Source organism: Limanda limanda, chromosome 3, assembly GCF_963576545.1.
Source record: "Limanda limanda chromosome 3, fLimLim1.1, whole genome shotgun sequence".
Classification (NCBI taxonomy): Eukaryota; Metazoa; Chordata; class Actinopteri; order Pleuronectiformes; family Pleuronectidae; genus Limanda; species Limanda limanda.
The window spans coordinates 31,147,803-31,174,711 of record NC_083638.1 but is presented as its reverse complement, the minus strand read 5'-3'; the positions used below and the strand labels follow the sequence as shown (position 1 = coordinate 31,174,711).

Sequence of the window (26,909 nt, the reverse complement as noted above, 5' to 3'; positions counted from 1 at the left end):
AGGGTAATGACCACAATCAAAGGGGTTTAAGAACTTTTTTATTCAGGTGCAATATTTTCTTGACTGTGACTGGATTCATCTTGATGTTGTTTGCCATCCATCAATAAACCGAACAAAGAAGAAGAAGTAGAAGAACACATGAATGGTAATTTATTCATAAAGTGCTTTCAAAGGATCTCACTGATGCTTTACATAGATCAATGAAGAGCACAAACAAGTCAAACACAAAAAAAGGGAAAACGGATGAGGCTGATAAGGAACAAATACAGTTGAAAGAAAAAAGATAAAAGACATAATCTCATATATAAGCATAAATCAAAAAGCTTATAAAATAAGAATAATGAGGCACTAATTTGAGTCTTGTGTTGACTCAAAGCGTATACAAACTAAGAGCCCTTCAAAGGCCTGGACACCTAAATAAGTGTGTAAATGGAAACCCATCAGACTTCAGTTTACTCATTACGGCTAGTTCTGCTCAGCCTGTGAAAACAGTTGCATAATTCCCCCTGTGGCTGTGGAGGATTTTGGGCTTGGTGACGACATTTATAACAGAAAACAAAGTGGAGATGGGAAGTTTGCAAATTCAGACTCTTTGCCAGTCAGGGCAAGTCCACCAAAAAATACTATTGGATATTTAGTGTATTGATTGTTTTACTGCCAATTAGTGTCTTTAGATTCCCTTACTACATGCTCAGTTTATCTTATTTAGAATCAGAATCATACAAGGCAGAGAGGTTGTTTTAATATGAAAAACTTTCTCTCTAGTGGATCACGTCTTCCTGTGGAGAAAATGCAAATGGTCACTTGTGCTTAATTAATTTACATTTATATGAAAACAATATCCATGTTGTTGCTGACATATTTTAGAAGATAAATTCATGATCCCACTCAGTCACAATAAAGTATCCATAATCAATCCAGCCAGAGATTGTTTTCGTTTTTTCTGTTGCACATGTGGTCGACAGTCTGATCCTGCTTTTCATGGTTTGGCAGTGAAAAGCAGAGTAATGGGCGTCATCTTGTGGCTACCAGTGGAATTACTTCCAAAGTAGACATATTCTCAATATGAATCGCAAGAACAATGAGAAAAACATGTAACATGATATATGATAAAATCTCTGAAATTAACCTCAATTCATGTGTGTGCTGCTGTTAGTACAGACAGGTCGGACTAGCACTTGCTGCACTTCTTTTCACTTCTGATTTATATTTTGCCTTAAACTGATTTAGCATCAGTGCTTACTTGAGTGTTGTTCCCCAGTCACTTTGAATAAAATCACGTGCTAAAGCTCCTTTAAATGAGCGTTTGTGTGGTCTTTTAACAAGCTTCTATGAATAAGTAAAGGATTGTGATACACAACCCAGCTGACAACATTCACCAGCGAGGAGCTCCATTGTTAAAAGCAGTCAGTGATGGTGATTCATCGCAGTTAGCTCAGTTTATTTGTTGATTAGTTGATAGAGACACATTTTTACAAGTAGTGAACAAATTCACATTAAAAACGCATCACACAGTCACATCAAATAAACAAATTAGTTTGATCTTAAAAAAAAATACTTGAATGCAAGCCCCAGTACAAACTTTAGAGAAGGCCTCTTTTCTAAGGCTGGATTGTTATTAGTGTTGCCACAGATATCAGTCGGATTTTAAATAAGGATTTCTTTGTCCTGCAACAGAACCTAGAAGTTATGGTTTCACTTTGGCTCACTATTTATGAAAGTAAAAACTCATATAGTGATATAGTTGCTACTAAACTATGCCAATCAACCAGTCAAGATGCACCTGTTAGACTGTATGACAACTCATAAGGAAATTATTTTGGCACAGAACACTAAAAAGTATGTAATTCCATCGATTTTTGTGTACCTTGTGTACATTTACATGTGTACATATTATGTTTATAATATGTACTAAACATACAAGTGTATGGTAGTTTCAGAAATCTGAAAATACGATGAACAGTTTCCTTGTAAGCACCTGAAATATTTCCTTGTTCCAGTCAGATAATTCTGGCTGAACACATCCTGGACCAACAGGCACTAAAGACGCATACTTAACCTCCCTATACCCAAAAAGTAATTTATTGGAATTTCCATTGGGAAATAACAAAACCAATGTAACTTGTGTGGAAATCTATAAGTCTTACAACATTATCATAGAATATGGTGTGCTCACATGGTGACTGTTGTCCTAGCCAGCCATCTATGTGCTGAAATGACAAGTTTTGATGTGGCTAATCATACTGTGTCTCGGGAAAAAATTATGTTGATGCTGCCACTGACAACACTGGAGAGGACCAGACAACCAAAACATCTCAAAGTTTCTCTCCCCTTACGAATGCACAGTTCTCAGGTCTGTTAGCACAGCATGGCTTAATTGAGTTAGGTTGTTTTTCAGCATCTAAAGGGAAAAGGTCACATGTATTGTTTATTTTTCAGTCTTTAGAGGATAAACTCATTCAACATTGTTTGGTTCCTCACATTTTCAGCTCTACTGATCATACTAAGCGTGAGTCAGTACACAGTCTTTGAGCGACAGATGACCTCTGGTGGAGACAAGCAGCCGAAGCAGCCACTCTTGTCCTTCTCATCAACTGCATGTCCATTGCCCAGCTTGTGTTGTCCTACACCTTCGTCCTCTGTTTGACTGCTCTCTCCGTCCTCCTCCTCCTCCTCCTCTTCATTCTCACTTCTCTCATCTCCAGTCATCTGTGACAGGAGACATGGGAAGAAATAAAGTAAACGTTGAGAAGGGTGTGGGAAAATGTGGAGGGAGAGAGGGGTGTGAGCAAATACAACAATCATCTGGTGGAACCAGCTGCCGGGGAAGAGAGCAAAACTTACCCCTGAAATCTGGAACCTGAGCTGCAGCTGAGAACAATAAGCTGGAGTTTTGAGTTGATATCAGCAGAAATTTGTTATGTACTGCTTTCTGTTTACTTCCATTTGTGTCATATTGCTGACTGATGAGCATATTTCAATAATGAAACATAATCTGTCGTTGTAGAGGTAATGCTTATGGTTATTGCTTCAAATAAGTAAACTAAACAGATGTAGAGTAAAATTGTCTTTGCCAAATTAGTGGATGAAATCTTTATACATTGCGATATTACTAAATTAAGGTCCAGCATTTAAGTTGTTTCTGAAACAGTTATGATCTTATCAGTTGAATATCCTTTTCATGTCTCGATATCTATCAATTAATGGTGTCTGTGGCCCTCGCAGGACTGGTATAGACCTAATTTGGACAGAATTAAATGATTAGATGTCTGTAACCGACCTGCCTGCCTGCATGCAACCTGGCCGTATTCTCACTGCCCGTAACCAGAGTCAACAAAAGTCAGAGAGACACACACCTCTGAAGCAGAGACAATAGCCAGAAGTTAGCGAACGAGTCACGCGAAAGTTATGAGACAGGGCAGATAGTCTTAAAGAGAGGGTTGTTTGGAGGGGTTGGATTGTATAGGTTGAATATTTTTATTGTGTAGGTTGCTATGCTAGCTTTCCAAAAATGACCAACCCTAGCATTAAGATTAAGATTAAAGTTAGTTCAGAAACAAAAAATACTTGAGTCCACGTGCCCAAGTGTTCTTGGGCAAGATCCTTAATCCCCAATTTGCCCCAAATCGCAAGTCAAATGTGATAGAGAAGATGCTGCACAGAGATGCCTGACCGTATGTGTGTGAATAACATACTGTACTTACCGTTCCAAATATAAACTTCCTGACCATGCGCAGAATGAGGTAGGCCCAGAATATATGCAGACAGAGGAGGACCACCAGCAAGACGTTGAAGAAGTAGTACCCGAAGAAGGCGGGATAGTGGTGAAGGGGGTAAACCCAGGTACAGTGGATTAGCCTGAAATACAGTCAGACCAGAAACAAGTCAAAATCTATATCCAGCATTGTAACCTGAGTCGTTTGTAATTTCATTGCGATGTGGGTTTTATGAGTAACAATGTTTTATTTTGTGACAATGTTTCAAGTAATCTGAATAATTATCAGAAAATATATTAGTAGCAACTTGACTAGATATGAGGTTGACAGATTAGATAATGTTGCTGGGTTTGGGTAGCAGTTTAAATATCAATAGTTCACCAGGATACTCCAGACTCCAGATATACTTTCAGATGTATATCTCTCAATGTAAAACAATAAAAAATAACTATTAACACTCATTAGAGTGTATAAAATGTCCACGCAGCCTTGTTGGATTAGCCTGCATTTGTTTTGGCTAGACAGGCCTAATAAATGGTAAATGGATTTGTATTTATATAGCGCTTTTCTAGTCTGATGATGACCACTCAAAGCGCTTTACAGTACAGTTTCACATTCACCCACACACACATTCATACAGTGCATCTACTTGCAGCACTTTGTTATTCTATGGGGGGCTATTGAGGGTTTAGCATCTTGCCCAAGGACACTTCGGCATGCAGATAGTTCAGACTGGGGATCGAACCGCCGACCTTCAGGTTGGAGGACAACTCTACCCCTCAGCCACAGCCGCCCATCACCAAGCGGACAATGTTTCTTTTTACAACATTGTATTTAAAAATACCATTGGTGAAGCAGCAATAAAACTCAGTAGCAGAGATTCTCAGAAAGAACCCTGCTGTGCTGAAAAACATTAGAGTAAAAGCAGCATTGTGTTCCCAGCATTTCATAAGAACCACAACAGTATTTCTGCCAGTGCCCATATCAAAATTTGAAATAACTGTTCATTTAACAGTTACACTGTGATTGCTTCAGTGTATGATCAGCAACCCAAATACATGTAAATTAAATTAAATTTCTTTTGTCAACTATGAAAAGTTAATAATATAAAGCTTGCAGCAATGGATACACATAACTAAATATGCAGACACAAACACACACATAACACACTGTGCTTACTAGCTTACCAAAATGGAAAGATGATGAGGCGTGTTACCATAAACACTATGGCAAACACAACAAAAAGGCTTTGACAGGTTTTCTCCCATTTGGCATAGTTGAATAATTTGGCGGACTGTAAGAAAAAGGAGTTGTGTTGTCAATAAACAATATTTAAAAACACAGTTTATTCTGAACAAGAGCCCATTTTCTGTGGGATATCATACTCACTGGTAAGAATAAATCTTTAATGGTGTAATATGGTACAATCGATTATAAGCGAGTTTACCATTTGAGTTTGGTTTATTCTGGGAAACTTGGCCTCTCAATTAATGTCAAATGCCAACATTTAGTGCCAGAGCAAGAATGTAGTGTGTTCTAGCAGCAGATGGATGTGGCATGTGTATGTATAAACAAATAAATAATAAATATAGTAAAGCGTCAGCACATTGAGCTGGAAATACAGGGATGAACTCCATCTGGTGTATGGTCTCAACTATGACCATTGACTCCAATCTACTGAGTTTTAACAGAAGGTCCAAAGTTGCATTATATTGTGGTCTTGTTTCATGTTCACATAGAGGTGTCTATTATATGACTTCACACACCTCTGAATCCAATGATTTAGTTATTGGTTGCATACATTCGACTGTCATGTCATAAAACTTACACTAACACTAATACTGATACTATTACTAATAATGAAATAAAAGTCAGCTCTCATCTGTGATATTTAATAAGGAAACAAACAATAAACGTTTGGGGTGTTTGTTAAAGCAACAGCTCTTCTGGTTGGGTAAACCAGGGATCATGGGGATTTTACACCATTAAGTTTAATTTCAGTGAGTAAGAATAAATAGTTGTAGTTCCAGTGTTTTGATTGATATGCTTTGTTTTCTGTACATGAATTGCTCAGACTTGAAGCTGAACAGATTTGATGACCACTTGTGCCTGTAGAGGCCGCTGTTGCTCTGTAAAACGTTGTGTTACTTTAATGCACAAAAATGTCAACAAACAAAATTACAACATTAATATCACAATCACCTGCATTTAACGAATAAGCTGTCAGACAAACATATTCCTGGCATGTGACTCTTGAACCTTTCAGTGCTAATTGCCGACCAAAGTGAACCTGGGGTTAGGCATTCCTTCCCAAACAGCACTGTTATTATAGAGAGAAGAATATGTAGTCTCTAAATGTCGTCAGGATTAATCTACTATTACCACATGTTAGTATGAGGTGATAGATTGCGCTGTGTAAAAACCACGTGTGACTGTGACTGACCTCCAGTAAAACATCAGACGCATCATGGACAAGCATGACCAGGGTTCCGATACGAATGTAGTTGACACACCAGGAAAAAGATAAGAGCACCAGAGTGGCCAAGTGGTGGATAATTTGCTCTTTAAAGTCCTGAAGGAGGGAAACATTTAATCACAGCAGTCAGCCAACATGGGGAACACTGTAGACTACCACCTACTACATAAATCTTACCAGCATCACTCAGGGACTACTATGTCACTTGCATCTACTTGTATTAAACATTTGGAATCAGCAACTTTTTTATGCATGTCATACAAGAATTGTCATATCGCAAGTGTTGTTTTCAAGTTTTAAAAATGTCATGACGTGAACAAATGTTGATACATTGTAAAATACAGTTAATCACAGTTACAAAACAGAATACAATATAAAAGATGCCCAGGAATTTGACACTAATGTTGTGATGAGATAAACAGCAGGACTGGTTCAGATCAATCAGAGGTTCGGCCTTTGAGACATTAAATTATAGGCGACGCTCCATCATTTAAGTAAACACGTCACTGAGGAAGGATAAGAGTCCAAGGTCAGATGGAGCTCAGTATCGTCAGAATTGCAATGTTATGAAAAACCACAAGAGTTTATAATTGAATCAAGATGGTGTGTATTGAGATGAAAAGGCGACTATGCATTGATCCTTGAAAGAGTGATGCTTGGACTCTACTTCTTGCCATGCCATGCTGTTGACTGTCCTCTGAAGCAGGACCCAAACAGGATCAGCTCTAATTTGTGTAGGGAGGATGGAGAGGAGGATTTGGTGATGCAATCCATCAAAATCTGACAACAGGCCCAGTGAGATGAGAACTGATGACTGGACATCTGCTCTCGCTGACCCTGGGAGTAATCAGTACGAGACCAAGTCCAAACAAAATCTCTTTCTTGGACTGCCATTTCATGAACACATCTTTGTTGAAATTGAATCTGTATGTTAACCATATATATTACAGTGTTAAATGTATAACACACTGTATGGATTGCGGACTTTTTTATATTGTAATAATGCCATTCACTAATGATGTCATTAGGATATTATGAAATCATTTATACCATATGAGGATAATTGATTAGTTTAATAAGCTGCAGATTGTGTCTAATCAGATTGTGTCTAATCTTATTGGTTGCAAAAGTGAACACATTACTACAATGGAAATAATGTAATTTACTGACTCCATGGAGACATCTCTTCTACTAAATAATCATGATACCTTGTTGAACACTTTTTTTTACATATGAATGATAAAATACAATGAAAATTAATTTCATATAAAATATTTTATAATCCTTAGATTGTCTTTCTATTTTTGCAGGGATATCATGGAAAATGTATGTAATTGAGATATCTCTGTTGACATTGATCTTGACCTTTGATCGATCAGGTCCAAGACGTCATCATCTAAAGATGTCCTCCGAAGTAAACTTTCCACCAAGTTTGGTAAAATCAGTCCATGCATTGTTGAGTAATATTTAACAAACACACCCAGGGGTAAAAACATAACCTGCTTCCTGCATTCACGGAAATACAAAAATTGGGATGACAACGGATTTTATTGATGAGGAGTGTAAATTGAGGTTTCGGCTTCCAACTACTCACCTTTCTCTTGACATCAAAGGTTATGCTAAAGAGAAGAGAGGCATAGAAGCTCATTTCCAGGATATAATACCAGTATTGAGACTCCAGCATGGACTGCAGACAGACAGAGAGACAGAAAGCGATGGACAACGTGTAACATGAAGCCACAGACATAGGGTTTGTCCCTGAGGGCAGTGCTCTTTGTCCTAACACAGCTTAACAGGAGAAGAATCTGTTGTTCATTCTGAGATGACACCTCCCAGCTCCACCTGATATATAACCTGATAACGAAGATCCGAATTGTAATGAAGGTCCCTTTTTCATAGAATGTAGAATGTCCGCGCATAAACCCTATTTGTATTCCTGTCAACACACATCTCTGTTTCTCAATTAAGATGTAAAAAAGACATAAGTACAGCAGAAAATATTTCCTCTGTCCTGTTCACATGATATAAAAGCAGGTGCTCTAAATGTCCCATTCCACCCAACTAACATCACAGCTATGTCCTTCTCAACAGAAATTTCAATCGAGTTTCCATGACATATTGCACACACAAGCAGAAAAAACTGGGTTTTTAGATAAAACACACACACAGACACATCATATATTCATAGTAATAATAAAGTGTAATAGAAAGATTTCAAACTTAAGAAAAAGATGATGATTAAAAACCTGCTTTGGAAAGCCTGTCCACACTTCCCGAGTATCATAAAACCATTCTTTCTGCAATGACAGGGAGGGACATGTTAGGAAATTTGCATGTGTGTGGGTAATTTGAAACTTAAAAGTGGTGAAGAGGAAATGCCTTCGATGTAAGATGAAGTAAGTTGAAGCTGCCTTGAGTTGCTGTTCATAATCAAAGCCTCTTTCATCATTCTACTCACATCATACAGGGCTGCTATTCCTCCTATGAACGCCAACAGGTAGAAGACAAACCTCCAACTGTAGCAGAGGGATCACAACTGTAGACTGTGGCTTTTAGATGTAATGCATCATTGTTTGTAATATTATTAGAGAGAGAGAGAGAGAGAAAGAGAGAGACAGAGAGAGACAGAGAGAGAACTGACCAGACTTCTCTGAACTTCTTCAGGACTCCCGGATGGTCCTGATTACGCCTTCTTCTGAACCAGCGCTCCACTTGTCTCACTGACAAACAGCTTTTCTTAGACAGCCCATCAAAGGCTGCCTGAAAGTGAATGTTTAAACACAAATATAAACATGTGTGCATAGAATATATTCAAATGTAAATATATGTCGACCCCTCTGTGTGCGTTCTTGTTGAAAAATTTCCCCAAATGGTGTCAAAGTGATATTTGTAATAAATAGATTAACCATAACATTGATTTTCATGTGATGTGATGTGGCTGCTGAGTGGGAGTGCTACCACAGAATATGTGTATTAATTCAAGGAATAGATAAATTAGCAGCATCTAGTGTGAAGGGTATAATGGATTACACTCAGTAATCAGCTGATCCATTTAAAACCTTCTAAGAAGGATTTTTAATCATTAAATCAGCATGTGCAGTAATTTCAGCGTTGAGACAGATATACCATCCGCTTGTGCCTCCTAACACCTGCTAACATCTACTGCTAGTTGGTAACTTCAATTGTGCAGAAGACCTTCAAATGTACAAGGGATATTCATCTTGTAACATTTATTGGAACAGTTGAACGAAAACGTGTTTGACTACACTGTAATTAAAACTACACAGCATTCGAGTTCAATGTAAAAAATGTATTCATATTATCTTAATCACTATCTCATATCAAAAATCCAAAGATTACATTGTGTTGTTTTCTGAACTAAGTTTTTGAGTCAATAAGTAGTTCAGTAATACCGGAGGATCCATCACAGATCTAAAGGCTTATTTGTTCCCCCTGGCATCTGTTCGACAAAAAGTGTGTCCTGCAGAAATCACAGGTCTGCAGCCGCCAGCAGTAAAGCCTCACTATGTAATATTTGATGTTATCATACTGCTATTAATAAAAAAAATATATATACACTGTCACATCGGACACAGAATGGATATTTGAGTGGATTGGAACTTCTGTTTACCTGAGCAGGATGTCTGCACTGAGTGGTGTAGTAGAGTTCTAGGATGGGGTTGTCCTGTGCTTTCAGATGGGCTCTCTGCCTGATCCCAGCGGAGACAGCAAGTGGTGTTGCTACCCAACTGGAACACAGTTAGAACACACAGGGTTGAATTCTTACAATGTCAGTGTAGGACATGTAGTTTATGATAATGAGGATGTAGGTTTGTTTCCATGAAGCACAAATGACTCTTATTTATACACAAACACACACATATGTATATTATATAAGTCATAACATTATTGTTGTTGTTCTTCCATGTTAAATATGTTACAGATACATTTTTATATATTTTACAATATTTGTGGTTATAAGTATACTGGCTAGCAAGGGAGTGTATGTGGGCCTGAATTGCAACAGTGTGTGTGTTTAAGGTCATGAAGAAGTGTGTCACACTGTTCAACAATGGGGTTATGAATGTGCTGTGATGTTGGTATTGTATAACCAAATGAGGGAGTAGGCGCACAGAGTGTGGCTCTTACTTTTCAAACAGGTATCTGAGGAGTAAGAAGACAAAGGCATAGGGGACAGTGACATAAAGATCAGAGGCTTTGGCGTAGACCCGGTCCTCCTTGTCTACCAGGTCAGCCCACGTCAGATTCACTGGCAGCCAGATTCTGTCCCACCAGAACCAGTCATACAGTGTGTCAAACATCCCTGCTACTTAACACAGCCACCAGGTCCTACAAACACATAAGGGATAAGTCAAGCTCAGGAGGGGAACTACCAATGAACATAGATATGTGTCTGTTGCTAATATATTAAAAAGACAGGACTATGACATGACTCACAAGAAATTGTCATTAAACAAATGAACCAAGAATATCCAAGGAATCAGCCTTTTAACACGGAATTACATTTAATTTGTATATCAATTTGATAAGGATGATGCTCATTAATCCACAGATAAAATACTGTTAATGAGCCAGGGTTGGTTTTATAAGCAAATGTTCATCTGTTGTCTCATTACATTTTTATACAGCAACCTGAAGAAACATTTGTCAACAAGGCACATCTGGAAATTCGGTTAAATATTGACATAGACATTGGTCTCACAGAAAACTGACGTTCATTCTGCATATGGTTAAAAATGCATTTACAAAATACAAGCATATTCTAAAAGTTTACAACTATTTGGCTGTTCCAGTATTTGGCTGTTCCAGTGACTTCCCGTAAACTGGGTTTGCCTGAAGCAGGAGAAAACCTACGGTTTTGTGATGGTGCAAGTGTGTGTGTGTGTGTGTAAAATGTACATACACCAATTGTTTTCACCTAAGCTCTGTGCAAATTCTGTATAGTGCTCAGTGCAGTCTCAACCAGACATATAGTAACTTATAATAACTAAAGTGTAAAAGTTTAACTGAGTTATTTCTCAGACAAAAATAGAGGAAGGAATATGGTAATATTTTAGAAAGATTCTACTTGACGTTGGTTGGAAGCTATGTGCCGTCACAGATACAGCTACACTTACTGTACATGAAAATCTGTTTCCTAAACAAATATTTGGCCAGGGATCCCTCCCTGATTCTCAAGATTAGCTTGCACACCTATTTCATAATTCTCTTTCTGTCTCCCTCTCTCTCTCACACAAACACAGAAACAGGGAGGGAAAGAAAGAGAAAAAAGCTGCATGAAAGTTTGAAAGTCTAGGTTGCAGCCCAGAGACACACTTACAGTACAAAGTCATTAATCATGGAGTCAGTGTGTGTGTATGTGTGTATGTGTGTATAGGTGTGTGTGTGTGTGTGTGTTTGTTGGGAGGTAAAATAACTTGTATAAAGGCAGCAGAATAGATCAGACTGACAAGGAGTCTCTTCAGTCTTTTATCAACTGGCACTGGAGGATGAGTTGTTGACCCTCCCTCTTTTACCAGCAGCCCCTGCAACCGTTGGATAAACTGGCTGTTTGACAGTTGCTAAGTCAAAGCCCCAGAGAGTCACTGTCCCATGAAAGGTAGGCTACTGTGAAACAGGTGGTTGTATATGTGGTCCAGAATACCCTCACTATACATAGCATTATTCTTTTCACATTCTTTGAACTGCCCACCTTTTTCTTTGACTGCAGGCGACCTTGTGTGCATATGTGAATACAAAGTCTTGTGTCTGTTTATGGCCAACACACACATTGTTTTGGCAGATCCAACATGTGCAAATACACAAGGTCCTCTGACCATGGCCATGTTACTCATTTGTCTCTACCAGTGGCAGGCTAAACCATCATGGTTACAATAACAACCTGTGGGAGCATACCAGCAGCAGGTGTCCCAGACCTCCATCATCATTACAAGTGGTTATTACAAAAAAACTTGCAGTAAATGTTTTGGAATGGCAATGGATTTGTTAAGTATGGGCCAAAATACAAAAAACTCTGTTGGTTTAGAAAAAGCTGGGAAAGAAACCAACTACATAGCTAGCCTATAGCCCCTGTATAGTTGCTTGTTCTTGTATAAATGTGAGGGCTAAATAAAGGCTAACAGTTGATTTAATTAGTTTATTTCCATGAAACTGGTGGTCCTTCATTACCTTTGACATAGAGTATAGTAAAGAATCAAAATACACAACACGAGATGTTACAAAGTCGTAGACGATCAACTGGTGGGGGTTCTCTGAGTTGTGTGGGAGGTAAATCTTAATCAGGGTAAAAGTTTGGGTCAATTGGGCACGGGACACATCATCAGTAGGGTGTGCAATTTCATCACTGGGTGTTTCAGCCTTCCAACACTATACACCCTCCATAAGGGTGGCCCACTGCAGGATGATCAGTCCTCAGCTTGTGTCAAGTGCTCAACCGTTCCTGAAATTTGCATTGTTGTTGAAGCCTGCAGCTTGCTAAAAGATTGACAGGTGTGTGTTCTAGAGTGGTTTATGAGTTTTATTGAGTCAAATCCACTGGCTACTTCATTCGATCACCTCTGAGACTGTTCTGATGGTCTTTCGCTGAGCCTGACCATTGCTTACGAGTTCTTTAAGCAGTCTGATGATAGACGACGCCACAAATCCTCTGAATCCCACTTCCACTGGACAAACTTTGGTCTTACAGCCACGCTGGTTCGCTTCTGCTGCTAGCTCTGTATACCACAGCTCTATGCTCATAGGCCTCCTCAACCTTCCATGGGACTGTGAGCTCTATGATGTAAGTATTCTTTGGTCAAGGGGACCAGAGTACTAAGTCTGGCCTGAGGTTGGTGGAGGCAACTGACGGTACACCAAGATGTGACTATTGAAGGAAACACATAACTATTGTTGATGATTTTAAATACCCTGGCATAATTTTAGGATTATACAACCGTATATTTCGCTACAGGGAACCAAATTATACCTTAAGACCAGTTGAATCACTTTATAAACAAACACTGAAAGTCCTAAATAGCCTAATAGTAACCATCATTGTAACATTATTGTCAAGTATAATTTAATCAGTATGGACAGCTTCAAACAATAAACAGATTTATGCCTGATGTTTAAAATTCTTGATGGACTAGCTCCTTCTCCTCTAAGTGTTTGCATTACAACTAAGAATAAGGACCGAAGGTTAGCAAGGTCAGTAACCAGAGGAGACTGTTATGTTCCAAACAGATGGTACATTTGGTCATTTTTTTTCAGTGAGAGCCTCAAACATCTGGAATAGACTCCCTATAGTTATAAGAAACTGTACCAATTACTACACTTTTAAAATTAAAAGGAAATATTATTTAAAATCTAAGCGAATCTGTACACATTCAATTGGGCACAGGACACATCATCAGTAATATGCCCTTGCACAAGGTTATGTTTCAAGGCTGGACTGCAAATCTTGTGGGGAACTCTCCGTCATATATTAGGTCATAATAATGCATAACAGTCACATTACTGTGTGACTCATCACTCTGACACATACCATTAGATGTTAATCTTTTGTGCTTGTAGTTGTGGTAGAGTTTTTAGATTGTTGTCATTAAATCCGATATTTGTAAAAAATATTGATTTCATGTTAATGCCCATATGTAATTAAATTTTTGTTTCCTTCCACTGTCACACAGAGTCAGATTCACAGCCCAACATTGTAGGTATTAATATTGTGAGTGCCGTTTAAAAAAAAAGAAAAAGACACAGATGGATTAGCATAAAAAATGCATTAAAAAATAACAGTGCAACAGCCCTACAGTGCTCTGAGGGAACAAGTTAAAATCAGATTCTGTCAGCTTTAATTCAATCCAACAACAGCCTTTCATAACAATGTGTTGCTATTACTGACCACATTATCAGTGTTTCGTGCACGGGTGAGTGGTCCTGACATGTCTCATTAGTGACATGTCACAACGCTGACAGAGGGTTAAAGGTTCAGTGCGTAGAATTTAGTGACATCTAGTGGTGAAGCTGCATTTTGCAGCTGAATATCCCTCGCTTTACCCTCCCCTTCATGTTTGCCCAGTTTGGACTACTGTAAAAAACATCATGGCCTCCGTTGAGTGGACCCGCTCCTGATGTTAATATTAAGTTTGAATTTGAATATAAAGGGCCCATTCTAGGGTAAAGAAAACAACAATTTGTACAGTTAAAATGATTACACACTAGTCAAAACACCACTACAGTTATGTTAAATCTTCAATTTCTGCCAATTGATCCCTTTCACCAAAATTTTACAGACTGGACTTTTAAGTAGGCTCTCTGCATTTATTATCAGTTCAATCAATGGGCCGGGAGGGGTTGCAGGGCTCTTTAACTGCAATTCATCCTCAGTGTTTTTTTGTTGACATAATACTATACTACCATGTAAGCATTTTCAATGCCAAATGCTGGGGCTTCAGTAAGCAATGTGCTTGACAAGGCATGTCCAGTCTGCCTGTTGCATAGAAAACTCCTCGTCTGACGCCTCCTCTAACCGACTCAAAACTTTAACAGTGAGCTGATTTGGAATGTTTACCAAAATCAGGAAGAGTAACTGCAGATAAACATAGCAAAACACAAATACAAAATTTAAAGCAGAATATTAAGCTAAAAGTGAAGATATTCCAGTAACTCTGAACCCTTACTCGTCTCTGAAAAGATCAAAAACATGTTTTTGATGATGCTAGGCTTTCATGACAGTAAAAAAACCTATCTTGACTTAGGGTTAGGGTTAGACTGTTAGATCTAAGTTGTTTGTTTAGTACTTCTTAGAGGTACTTGTTATTCCACCTTTCCATTGGTGCTGACTCTACAAAGGTTGCCCTGGCAATGCAGATCGTTGTGACAGCCAAACTGAGATAGATAACGTACTAAACCACCGCAACTAATCTTAACCCAAACCCTTCGATTTCAAGTGGGCTGACTGCACAGTTTGGACGTCACTGTATAATTAATGTTGAACTATCTGATCAGCTATGAAAATGCTTGTACAGCCTGAGAACAAGCTTAACCGATGTAGGATCTCCTGGGACCAGATCACCACAATGGCTGCAGGCGGTGTTGTTCCTTGAACTTTCAACTGAGGGGACAATTTCACACCAGAATAAAAAAGCTTGGATGTCTCTGTCACATTTAAGCTAAAACAAACAAAGGCTCATTAATCACAATCCAAGGTCACAGGAAGACACAGGCTTACCTTCTCCTCTGTCAGTGCTACAGGTAGAGCAGGTAGGGGCACTTGTTCCCACACCGGCTGACTGCTGGCTTTGATAGGGAATTTAATGTGGCTGGGAAAACCCTCTATTCTCCCACAATGACAAGCAAGCCAGCTCTTTGTTTGACATTCTTCATGGTCACACCCATTCCAGCCATAATCACCTGGGAAGGTTTTTTTACTCCCCTCAAGGAAGTACAGGTAGGCTAGTGAGTTGTCACAATACACAGCAACTTTTTTTTCTCCCTGCCCTCAGGGGATCAAATAACCCTGTTTGTACTGTGTTCTTGATAAAGTACCAAAGACAGCTCTCCAACAATACAAACTGTGCACTGACAGAGAGAGAGAGTCAACTTGGCTATTACATTGACTTGACAAATAACAATATTATTGTTATACATAACTCAAAAAAAATATGCTAGTATACATTCTAAATTATATTTAGTATATAAAATCCCATTATTATTATAATAATATCTACCGAAGCCCCCCCAAACTAAACAACAAATTGCAAAGTTTTGTTAAATTCAAAAAAAAAATTAAAATATCATCTGACTTTTGGTTTGAAAGAGGAAAGAAACAGTTGTTAAAGAATACGCGGTTATAAAGCAAATCTATATTTTAAAATGATAATAATTAAAATACTTTATTTGTATAGCTCCTATAATTTGTTCCCCAAAAATAAAAACAAGGTTTAATGTAATTTAAATAAAAGAACAGGTTTCAAGTAGAATAGGAACATATTGAAATTACATTTAAAAGAAAAAGATATAAAAAAAGAGAGTAAATGATAACAATTATAAAAGCACAATAGTGAGGACAAGTGCAAGATCTAGTTAAAGACTGAAATAAAGAGAAATGCGTGTTTGTGTTATGTCCCATTAGGGTCCCAGGTCATCCTTTTACAAAGACGTCAGTACGGCTCTTTTACGACCCCTGCTGCAGCCTTATTGTCAGAACAATACTCCATTGTGTGTTAGTACATTTTATACAGAACTGCAGGGCAAAATAAAGGTTTCTGCATTTCTGCCTTGAACAGGCTGTATCAGCTTCAGACTGGACTGTCCTTCATTGGCCAAGCTTTACCTGAGGCTCAAACCCTGTGGTAGGAGAGACCTGAAGACGACCAGAAGCTCACATATGCCTCCCATCCAGGTGCATTCAGATGCATCCAGTGCTTGAGATGATCTGGAAGAATGCAATAAACTGCAGAAATCCATGTTCATACCAAAACTTCCCACAGAAGACACAGAGCTGCAATCCCTGCCAAAGGGACTTTGACAAATTACTGAATTAATGATATGAATACTTTTGTATAAAATACCTTTTGATAAAATACATTCAAGTAAAATAATTATTTTAACATTTATATATATATATGAATTATCTCTATGGGTTATTGGGTGCAGGCTGATGGACAAAAGCCACTAGGAATAGGAAGGTATGTTGACTGTGAGAGGGTTCACAGTCACAGTTCACAGTGAGAGGGTTCACAGTCAGCTCCTTCACTTTTTAGTTTAGGGTAGGAGTGCAGACTAACAGCAAACAATGCACTGGTACTCACTTGTCAAGCTAAATCAACAGGGTCTTTTGATGACACTTCTAACTAATGATTAACATGACAGCCACATGGAAAGGTATCTGGGAAATCCCTAATAGGAGAAGATAGGCACTTACAAATGTTTGTCAAATAGTCTGCATGTTCAACATATCTTCAAATGTAGTTATAATTCATTTGATACTAAAATGTATCAACACACACAGGATAGAGAGCTGACCAATCAAAGCACATAATAAGGGGGAATTTATTGGTGTAGTAACCTGGTGTTGGTTCATTTCATCTCTATTTCTCCTCTTTACCCAATAGCCTTCTCCAGCATTCACTGGATGAAGGGTAGGTGGTCTGGTCAGTATATGGCCACATCCTTTTAGTAGTGTGTACGCTGGTGTGTCACACAGCCATAATGAAGGAGCGCCTACTCAACTGGCGCCCTCTGTATGAGGTCATTCTCACGCTCATAATTCAAAATGCCTTGTTATGAGTGTGTAAAGCATCTTTGAGAATATGGTTTGCGATGCCAAGGAAAATTTAGTTTGATTCCTGTATGAAATGATCTGGAAGTATTTCAGCTTCTTCCATAATAAGAGTTGTTTGAATACTCTAAATCATAAGGAGAGGAGCTTCAATGCTTCCTAACTTATCTCCTTTAGCATAGGGAACACTGAACCTTTGTTTATGAAAGGAAAGGAGAAAATGCCATCCCACAATTCATTGCAGCAATATTCAAAACGCAGCAACCTCATAGTTACACTAGACCGACGTAAATGAGGTGGTAAATAAAACAAAATACAAACAGGTGTATTATTGTCCTGACACCAGCCAGAACTCCTGATTTCTCCTCTGTCACATCTGTCCAGTCAGGAGTCCTAGTGAACAACAAACTAAAATGTATAGTACACAATATGATCATCAGAACTAAATACAAATGATATACATAAGTATATATAGAAGTCCGATTGTGGAATGTCAAGAAAACATTTTCCCCCTTATATAATGTTATCTCCATGTAAATTCCTTGTTATTATATTATTTCAACATTTCAGTCGTGTTTATTTTGTTTTTATTTTTAATATCTATTTATTTGATCTTAGTTAGTTCTTTGAGTAACTGATGTTTAAATGTTTCATCTGAATAAGCTGGAAAAATCTGTTCTGTCATTTTGTTTTAAACAGGTAACCTCACTTTGATGGTAGGTGCACAGCTCAGAGTTGAACACTGATTTTAAAGTGTAAATGGAGTCATATTATCTTCTTTCCCAACTCCTTACTGCATACTGCTTTTCCTTCACATCTTTCCTTGACCTCCTGACGTTTCTCATTGGGGTCAAGGACTAGAAGTTAGGAAAGAGATTATTTGAACTATCCTACTGCAGCATTTACCATTGAATTTCTGGTAGAATATGCACAAGACTCTCATGGGCTGTGGCTGAGGGCAGAAGGTCGGCGGTTTTAACCCAGTCTTCCCCATATGCATCCCAAAGTGTCCTTGACAAGATACATAACCCTGAATTGACCCTCATAGAAGAGATGCACTGTATGATTGTGTGTGTGTGTGATTGGTGCTTTAAATAATCATCAATCCTAGAAAAGCCCTTTATGAAAACAAACCATTTACCATTTATTAAAACCTTTAAACCACTAGATAAGCTTCCACGCCACCTCACATTAAAAAACATAACACATATTTGCTTTTATCATTTATTAAACTGTGATGGAGGTGACTGCTGGGAACAAATCTCAACTCCTGCTAAGATTTTTAAGAGGGAGGAAGGGTTGTATGGGAAGAGTTTCTTTGTCTGCAGCCTGGTCACTACCTCTCTGAGCTCTGACAGACAGGCAACTACTCTGGCTAATGTTTCACAGGTGCCCTGTCCTGACAGAGTACACGATCTCTGCCTGCTCGGTAAACTTGGCGGTGAAAGCCCCTCTGGTCTTCTTTCCTGTGTCGATTTAGGTACACTCAGATATCCTGGTGAGTCACATGACTCAAATTTTTTCATTCTGGTTGATAGTGGAGGTCCACCCCTTCCCTGTTTAACAGACGCCCCTGGTGCATCCTCAGAAATCTCCATGCTCTCAGGATCAGACTCATCAGAGCTGTCATACTCCACAAGGCGCAGCCCACTGCCCAAACTGACCCCCTCCATTGGTGGAATAACACATGTTGGCAGAACACAGGCACTAGATTCATCATATTCTGGCTGAACTTTAAAGGTCAGTGCAGGTTTATTACCACCACATAAGCGATTAAGTGATTCCGGCAGTAAAACATGACAGTGCGACTCTGTGTCTCTTTCACATGCTGCAGTGAAACCCTGCCAGTCCGCCTTGAGGTATTTGAGGTACCGCACAAAGTACTCCAGAAAGCAGGTCTCAGAGGAGATGAGGAAGTCGAGGAGGGTGCTGTGATCGAAGGAGACACTCCGGAGCAGAAGCAGGAAGTGGCAGTGAGGGTTGCAGCCAGAGGAGCAGGCTGCCTCCAGCTCAGCCAAATCCTCCAACCCAGAACAGAGTCTGAAGGAAGAGACGAGCAGTTTAGTTAGCTCATTTTCAGAACGTGTCCAGATGATTTCCCTGATTGATGCATCTTCCTTAATAAGATAAAGTATAACTCTGGCCTGAGAATGCTTTCTTAATCTACCATTCACATCTGTTGAAGTCTGAACAAACGAAAAATGTAAAGTACATCAACGTAATTGATTTTGGGTAAATTCTTAATGTAAATTTAAATAGTAATAAATTATAATACACCAGGTCAAATGGCTCTGTGTAAATGTACAGCATTAGTTATCTGAGAAAACCTTTCATATAGAAGCAAAAGTGGTATTGTAACTGAAATGTCCCTGACTGAATCCATAGTAAATCAAATCGTGAATCTCAACCTTCTAATTGGGAATTTTAAGATTCCTAAAGCTCCTCTCAACAGTTTTTAAGACCATCACAAGTATTATCAGGAAATCACATAGACCTTTTTTAAGATTCACTCGTATGAAACAGTGATTTATTAGCCCCATTTGTCCAACTTGTTCTCAGTCAGCAGTAGTTGCTGTTTATTGTTCTGTGATACATCAGAGGGAATTAAATAGCTGTTTTCACATTCTTTCAAACATGATAACATTTATGCCTTCACACCTGATGTTTTTTTTTCGCAGTTAAATGATAAATGATAGAACATTAAACATAAAAAATCTGATATAATTTCATGTATGTACTTGAAGCACTTTCACTATATCAGTTGAGAGATTAACCCAATGTTTAGGAAGTAATTTCATGGTACAAATCTATATTATTTATTATTTTCATTAGCATATTCTTATCATCATCATCAGTTATTGGTGATATTCTTATTATTACTCTTAAATGCAGTAATTATTATTATTGTTGATAACATACTGTAATTACACATATAGATATTATTATTTTCATTATATAAGATTTTTTTTAACAATTTCTCACAATGTCTCACAAGGTAACATTTTTGTTGAAAACCCATTTCAGACCAATCACTAGCGAAAGCTCATTATGTTAGGACATGATTATTAAAGATACTAAATAGTCAAATTAATATTAACCTTCAGAAATCCATACAAGTCAAACTAGTTTTGCGATTAACTTTGTTTGCATGAGATGTTGATAACAATAAATGACACAGCAGTTGTACCTGTGATGGAGGAATATGGAGAGCAAGGCTTTAGCTGCCTCCATCATGTCATCGTCCTGCTCGCCGAACAGCAGACTGACCCAGCAGCAGAGGTGAGTGACTTCTGTCAGCTGGACACTGCACCGCCTCAGAAAGCCCAACAGACTCTGTAGATACCCGTAAACCTCTGTGGAACTGTCCTGCTCTGCTGGGAGAGAACAAAGGGAAGGTAAAAGCACAGCCACTCAACTCATATGTGAGAGGGCTGCCCCCTGATGTGTACATGATGTAGTACAGAATGTCCCAATTCCTCTTCCTGCAACATTACAGACTCACGCAGACACAGGTATTGTTGTGTTACCGATACAGCATCTGGACAGACTCTCATTGATCTGTTGCTCTGAAAACTGCACGGTTGTGAAAAACTGATACTCAATGGTAAAGGAAAGGCAGCTGTGTTAGGATCCTCGATCCTAAAATGTAAAAGTGTATTTATAATTGAAAATAGTGCAAGAATAGAATAGAACTATCGAACTGGAGATATAAAAATATAAAGATCAAAAAGAAAAAACATAGGCAGTGATGGCGACAGTCTGGCATCCTAGTAACAGATGTGGGTGGTTAATGCATTTATTCAATCTCATTTCACCATATCTGAAAGGAGTTGCACAGGCTGGGGATAAAGGACCTCCTCAGTCTGTCAGTCGAGCAGTACTGAGACAGCAGTCTGCCACTGAATGTACTCCTCTGTGTTTAGTATTGCCAATACTGTCTTGCAGTATTTTTAGGGTCCTTCTCTCTGACATAGACTGTATATAAAAATGGACAACTCATCTCCACGTCCTCCAACCATCCAGAAATTAAGTTAAGGAATCACGGACGTGAAGCTGCCACATTGCTCAAATAAAGCCATTGCCTGCACAGTAGCAATTGGGGGATAGGTAGTAAGTTGCCACTGATACATGCGCTCGACCAATCGTGACTCAGCTGTCGAACATGACCTTTAAACCGTTTTCATAGCATCAAATAACAAACTCAAACCAAACTTACTTGACAAATGAACATATCAGCACAATAAGAATACAAATATTTTTTTGGGATTGATCACATTTTCACGCAAGTTAGCAAAAAAAATGTCAACAGTTACTCCATAAAGATTTGTCATTTTTTTTCGGGCTGTTGCTGAGATGTTTTGAGTGAATTGAATCAAATTGTGACCTTTTTCTTTTGGAGCCCTTATTGCTTTCACCTCTACAGTCATCTCTTGGTAAGTTAAGAAATTAGGTTTTGATACTGAGTATTTCCTCTAGACTGTACGTATAACTAAAATGCAATAATAGCTCCTTTAACCCAGCAGAAAAAGGCCCATGCAGTATACACAGAGCAGTAACAACAGGTAACTGGTTTTAACAATCAGTGTGGATACTGTGTGTACCAGAGTTGTGTTTCATTGTGGATCCTCACCTATTCTTCCAGCTGTTTTTGTCTGAAGCTCCATGGACTTGAGAAGAAGCAGGCTGACACCTCTCAACATCACACAGTCTGGTTTCTGTCCATCATCCCCTCGGTTGTGTCTGGTCCCCCCAAAGAAAGAGACAGACCCCACTTGGACACTCTGCAACCAATCAGCAGCCACCGCTGCTAACACAGTCTGAGCTAGCATGTTCATATCCGAGCTGAAACGATCATGTCTCTGTCTGGCGAACAGCACATCTTCTGAAACCCAGTCCTCCCCAGCCTTCTGAAGAATTACTCTCTTCAGAAGCAGTAACGCTCGCTTTTTCACAAAATACTCTGAGGAGCAGCTGATTGCAGTCAGGAGCGCTGAGGAGTGAATGTGGGCTAATCTCTGATTCTCCAGAATACCCTGAGCTCCGGAGATGTAACTGGATGCAGTCAGTGCCTCCAGCAGGTCCAGCAGGACGCAGAACGTTGTTCCCCAGGGTCTGCTGCTGGTGGAATCCATCAAAAGCTGTTGGTCTTCATGTAGAAACTTTGAACATAAAGCACTGAGGCAGGAGTCAAAAAGTGCCACAAGTTTCCCGAGGATTTCTGAAAGTATAAAGAGATGTATATAAGATGAAACATTAGACGCGTTATCTTACTGTTAGTGTACCAACATGGTCCATTGGAACAAGGTAAACTAGATATCTTTGGATTATGACTGTTTGTCACTACAAATAGAAAATATACTAAGTTCAATTGTTAATGCAAATCTTAATAATTAGCTGTAGCCACACTTTTGACTGTGTATTAATATCCTTACCAAAAGGCATCACTTATTAACTGACCATTTGTCAGAACTGTAGGTTGGTAAATAAAGTTCCAGATTATTCATCATAACATATTCTTCTTTTTTGGTTTATTTTTTCTGTTACAAACTATCTATTAGCTACAATGACACAGGTTTGAACTACTCTTAATCCAAGACTGGTGCAGAGTCACCATCCAGCTCTGCCACCATGGGCATTGCAACAGGGTAAATTGCTGGGGACCAGCCAAGAGGGAGCCTCAGAGCAAATTTGATCAGCAGGAATGATAATCTTGTGAGAACCACAAAAGCTTCCCTAATTTTAAAGGTGTGGTTGAAGACAAGAAAGTCTCTCGTATTTCATGTGTTTCTTGGTGGCAAATAATGTTTGCTACATCCCAGAACTTGGAGATCTGCAGACACCTCAAGAAATAGTTGCAAGTGGAATGTTGTAAATATTAACTCACTGGATGGTAGTTAATTTCATTAGTAACTGTTAAGTCTCTTTCATATTATCCTTGACCCTCCATGTCAGATCTCACTGATCAGATCGTCTTCAACAGACAAAGGAAAACAAAGTCCTGAATCAGAGAAATAAAAATCACAGAATAACTGAGCTTCTATTGGCTGATGACCATAATGTTCAGCTTGCTGTGGGTTCACACATCAGCAGAGTTCAGCTGTCACTCAGACCTTCATGAAATGAACAAACCAACTGTCTCTACCTTGATGAGCTGCTTTGAGGAGTCTTTTTAAGACGTCAGTCAGTGACCACAGACAAGCGTCCAGCTCAGCAGCGGGCGGTGAGCTGAGAAATGCCTGTACACACTTCTGCTGCCAGACCGGACTGACTGTACCCTGAGAAATGAATAAAATATTAAGATATATTAAATAATAATATATACTGTATTGATGTTAGTCACATGTAATGTTAGAACTTAAGTACAACACACTAGGGACCAATAAACGGGAAGTGGAATTGATTTTATTGAAACTTGGTTTTGAGTAAAGAACGGACTGAACTTTGCTCTACACAAAGGAAAAAATATGTGTTGACATTTACCTCTGGTCTACAAATCCTAGAAAACCTTGAACTAAGTGCTGATCTAAGGGGACTCCAACTACACAACAGTGTGTAACAGCTAAAGGCTGGAGCTTTGCTGCCTCTGGTCCTGGACAGATCAACATCATTGAGGGGACAAATTAAGTTTATCAGTGCATCGTAAAGGCTAATGTCAGGGTAACTATCTGCAGCTGAACATCAGATGTTGGAGAATTATCAGCAGGAGAATTATTCTAAACATTGGAGAAAAAAACAGTGAGAGCTCAGACCTCTAAAATTCCTAGTGATCAATGAGCAGCTCTAATCCACAGATACAGGAGGCACTTATAATAAGTTGCTGCTCCCAAAAGAGGTTCAACCAGTTAATAAATCCAAGAGTTCATTAAACTTTCAGATTTTAAAACGTTTTCTCTTGATTTATCACTGTATTGATTTTGAATGTCCCTGTACAGCACCTTGAACCTACCTTTTTGTATGAGAGGTGCTTTATAAATTAAAAATTGCCTTGCCTTTTCCCACCGACAGTGTGATATTTAATGGGTGTTAAGACAACCATCTATTATTGTTGTGTCATGTCTAAAATTGCAACTTAGATGACCAGATCATATTTTATGAGGTTTTCTTTTTCTCTGTCCAATATTTATGTGAAGGTACATAATCCAAACACAGTGACATGCAACAGGTTTCGTGCAGCATTACCTCAAATTCAGCCTCACAATTTGAGTGTCTTAAGAAACTTTGGGAATCCAGAAATTAAACTTGAAAACAACGCAGCCCGGATGAACCAGCTGCTGTATCGATGTGATAAAAGAAAGTTACCCAGTGAAGGTAAGGCCCGGAGTCGTCTACTCACAGATTTTAGGAATTGGTAGACGACACATGTTGATGCACACTTTGCAGCCAGATGAGAGACAATCTGGTCCTCACTCTGGAAATTATGGACCTGTGGATGGATGTTCAAGTTGCAGTGTGTAGAATTTAGTGACATAAGGTGGTGAAAGTGCATGTTGCAGCTGAATACCGCTCACCTCACCCTCCCCTTCTAAACATGAGAACCTGTGGTAGCTTTCAGTTGTCATAAAAACGCAAAAGGTGTTCAGCTTGTCCGGTCTGGGCTACTACAAGAAACATGGCTGCCTCCATCGAGAGATATATGATCGCCAGATGATGACGAGTAAGGGACTCACCAGTTGTGTCATGAGATCCATGTCCTGGAGCAACAGTGCCAGGGTGTCATCACAGTACTGGGTGAGCTCTGCTGCAGGTTCAGGCTCCCTCGGGGACGCCAGGCAGGTCAACATCTCCACCAGAGACACACTGATGCAGGTCACGTCCACGCTGTTGCCATGACCACGCTCCTCCGCAGGGCCACGCGCTCTGTCCCCCCCTCCACACACCACACCGGCCACATCTGCAGCACTGAGGCTGGGGCGCGCCCCCGAGAGGAAACATCTGTACACGTGGGTCAGACAGTCAAAGCGCTCGCTCATGCTGCTCCTCTTCCGCGAGGACCTGCCACGTGACTCACGCGGAAGCGGCGTAACAACAAATGGATCATCGAACTCCGCCAGAAGTAATACACTAACACCGGATGTATTTGCACGAGCCTTCAAAATAAAACAGCGGTCAAGCCAGCCGACACTCGCCTCAAATGTCATCATGTTCCGCACGAGTGGAACATGTTTCAAACAGATACTGCTCACTTGAAGTCCCTTCAAAGAGTTTTTAAATGGTTATGAAACGGTGTTATTTTGATATTCCCACCTCTCTACAACAGCAAATGAGAAAATTGGCTTTTTTCTATAAAATACCTGTCTATGAGTCAGAAGCAACAATGTAGGCCCCTGCGATACCCCTGAGACCACCAGCATTACCATCCCACCACCGTAACATGCAGGTGGAGGAGGGACAGGAAAAAGAAAGAGGGAAGAGAGCCGGGCTGCGCTAGGCTAAAGGCTAACCCATATTGACCAGCTCTCCCAGGTCCCTTACAAACAAGATGGACCAGATCAGAATCAGAATTATTCCTGATTGTGAGACTATCATCACAGAGACCTAGGGTCTATACTTCGAAGCAAGTTCAACAAAACCTGGATATGTTTCAAAAATCTGGGTGAACTTAACCCAACAAACGCGATCAGGCTAAGCGTTCAATCCCGGCTAGTGTTTAGCCCGGTCCCATCCGGACCAGACAGCGTGTTCATAGATTCGAGGTTCAAATGGGAAAGGTTAATAATTAAGACAAGTTCCATGTTCAAAAGTTTCACAGTAATAAGTTTATTGTATAAGAACAATACTTACAGAGAGTCTCTGGGGTTCTGCCGGATACGTCACCAGGTTCACTGGATCATGTCCAGAAGAAGCGCGCACACTCATCCTAAGTCCACGATATTTATAAAGACACAGGGTGTAACACAGAGGCGGTTCTTTCTTTGAGGGAATTCAGCAATTGGCCAGATGTATACTGTTTCCTCAAAGTGCAGTTTTTTGCAAGCATATCACTTGTGAGGGAGAATCCAATCGACCAGGTGTCCCACTACTGTGGCCTTGGCAAACAGGGAGTCTGCCACAGCGGAGAGACACAACAGATTAGACTTAGAGGAGGATTTCATTATCTTTTTCTCACCATATTTCATGAAGCACCTCATTGTATTAGTTCTGGCACGTCCTCTCTCTTTTCTGAGCATCTGTGCTTTCATTATTTCAAATCTCAAGATGAATTTCCATCACACACTTTTTCTCCAAATTGTATTTTGCAGTCAGATTGAACCTCAGATTGACACCTGCTCATGTGCCTGGTTACCAGTCAGTTGCTAACGGCTGGTTTCCTGTTTTGTCTCTTTCTATGGTTGTGCCCTGTGTCTGACCCATACAGTCTATGGTTTGACCCTGCGTCTGAGTCAAAAAGATAGACATTATTCTAAGAAACAAACAACCGAGCATAAGCTTTATCTGA

General features: G+C 39.4%; 2 protein-coding genes across 3 annotated transcripts; both read right to left on the bottom strand.

The window, feature by feature from the left end:
* Nucleotides 1-351: 351 nt before the first annotated feature.
* Nucleotides 352-15,490, bottom strand: cers3a (ceramide synthase 3a). Its single transcript, XM_061068243.1, has 11 exons — nt 15,422-15,490; nt 10,342-10,542; nt 9,824-9,941; nt 8,834-8,952; nt 8,651-8,708; nt 8,439-8,489; nt 7,787-7,879; nt 6,160-6,288; nt 4,904-5,010; nt 3,705-3,858; nt 352-2,709 (listed from the first exon to the last, which is right to left on the bottom strand). Exons 2-11 carry the CDS (start codon nt 10,512-10,514, stop codon nt 2,515-2,517), a joined length of 1,197 nt encoding a protein of 398 aa, XP_060924226.1. The 5' UTR covers nt 10,515-10,542; nt 15,422-15,490; the 3' UTR covers nt 352-2,514.
* A 3,150-nt stretch (nt 15,491-18,640) lies between these two features.
* On the bottom strand, nt 18,641-25,445 carry lins1 (lines homolog 1). 2 transcript variants are annotated; one of them, XM_061068390.1, is made up of 6 exons: nt 25,141-25,445; nt 24,807-24,896; nt 23,616-23,748; nt 22,104-22,691; nt 20,661-20,847; nt 18,641-19,513 (listed from the first exon to the last, which is right to left on the bottom strand). In XM_061068390.1, exons 1-6 carry the CDS (start codon nt 25,441-25,443, stop codon nt 18,694-18,696), a joined length of 2,121 nt encoding a protein of 706 aa, XP_060924373.1. In that variant the 5' UTR covers nt 25,444-25,445; the 3' UTR covers nt 18,641-18,693. The 2 variants fall into 2 exon arrangements, with proteins under 2 accessions (XP_060924373.1, XP_060924374.1); XM_061068391.1 differs by having other exon boundaries at nt 20,661-20,844.
* Nucleotides 25,446-26,909: the final 1,464 nt, after the last annotated feature.

Coding starts and splice junctions, on each gene's coding strand:
- lins1 (XM_061068390.1), bottom strand. CDS start 25,443: ATGAGCGAGCGCTTTGACTGTCTGACCCACGTGTACAGATGTTTCCTC. Junction 20,848..22,103: donor AAAAACAGCTGGAAGAATAG/GTGAGGATCCAC, acceptor GTTCTCTCCCAG/CAGAGCAGGACAGTTCCACA. Junction 19,514..20,660: donor TCCATATTCCTCCATCACAG/GTACAACTGCTG, acceptor CTCTTCCTTCAG/ACTCTGTTCTGGGTTGGAGG.
- cers3a (XM_061068243.1), bottom strand. CDS start 10,514: ATGTTTGACACACTGTATGACTGGTTCTGGTGGGACAGAATCTGGCTG. Junction 7,880..8,438: donor GGACAGGCTTTCCAAAGCAG/GTTTTTAATCAT, acceptor GTCTGTCTGCAG/TCCATGCTGGAGTCTCAATA. Junction 5,011..6,159: donor CGTCTGATGTTTTACTGGAG/GTCAGTCACAGT, acceptor TTTTTCTTACAG/TCCGCCAAATTATTCAACTA.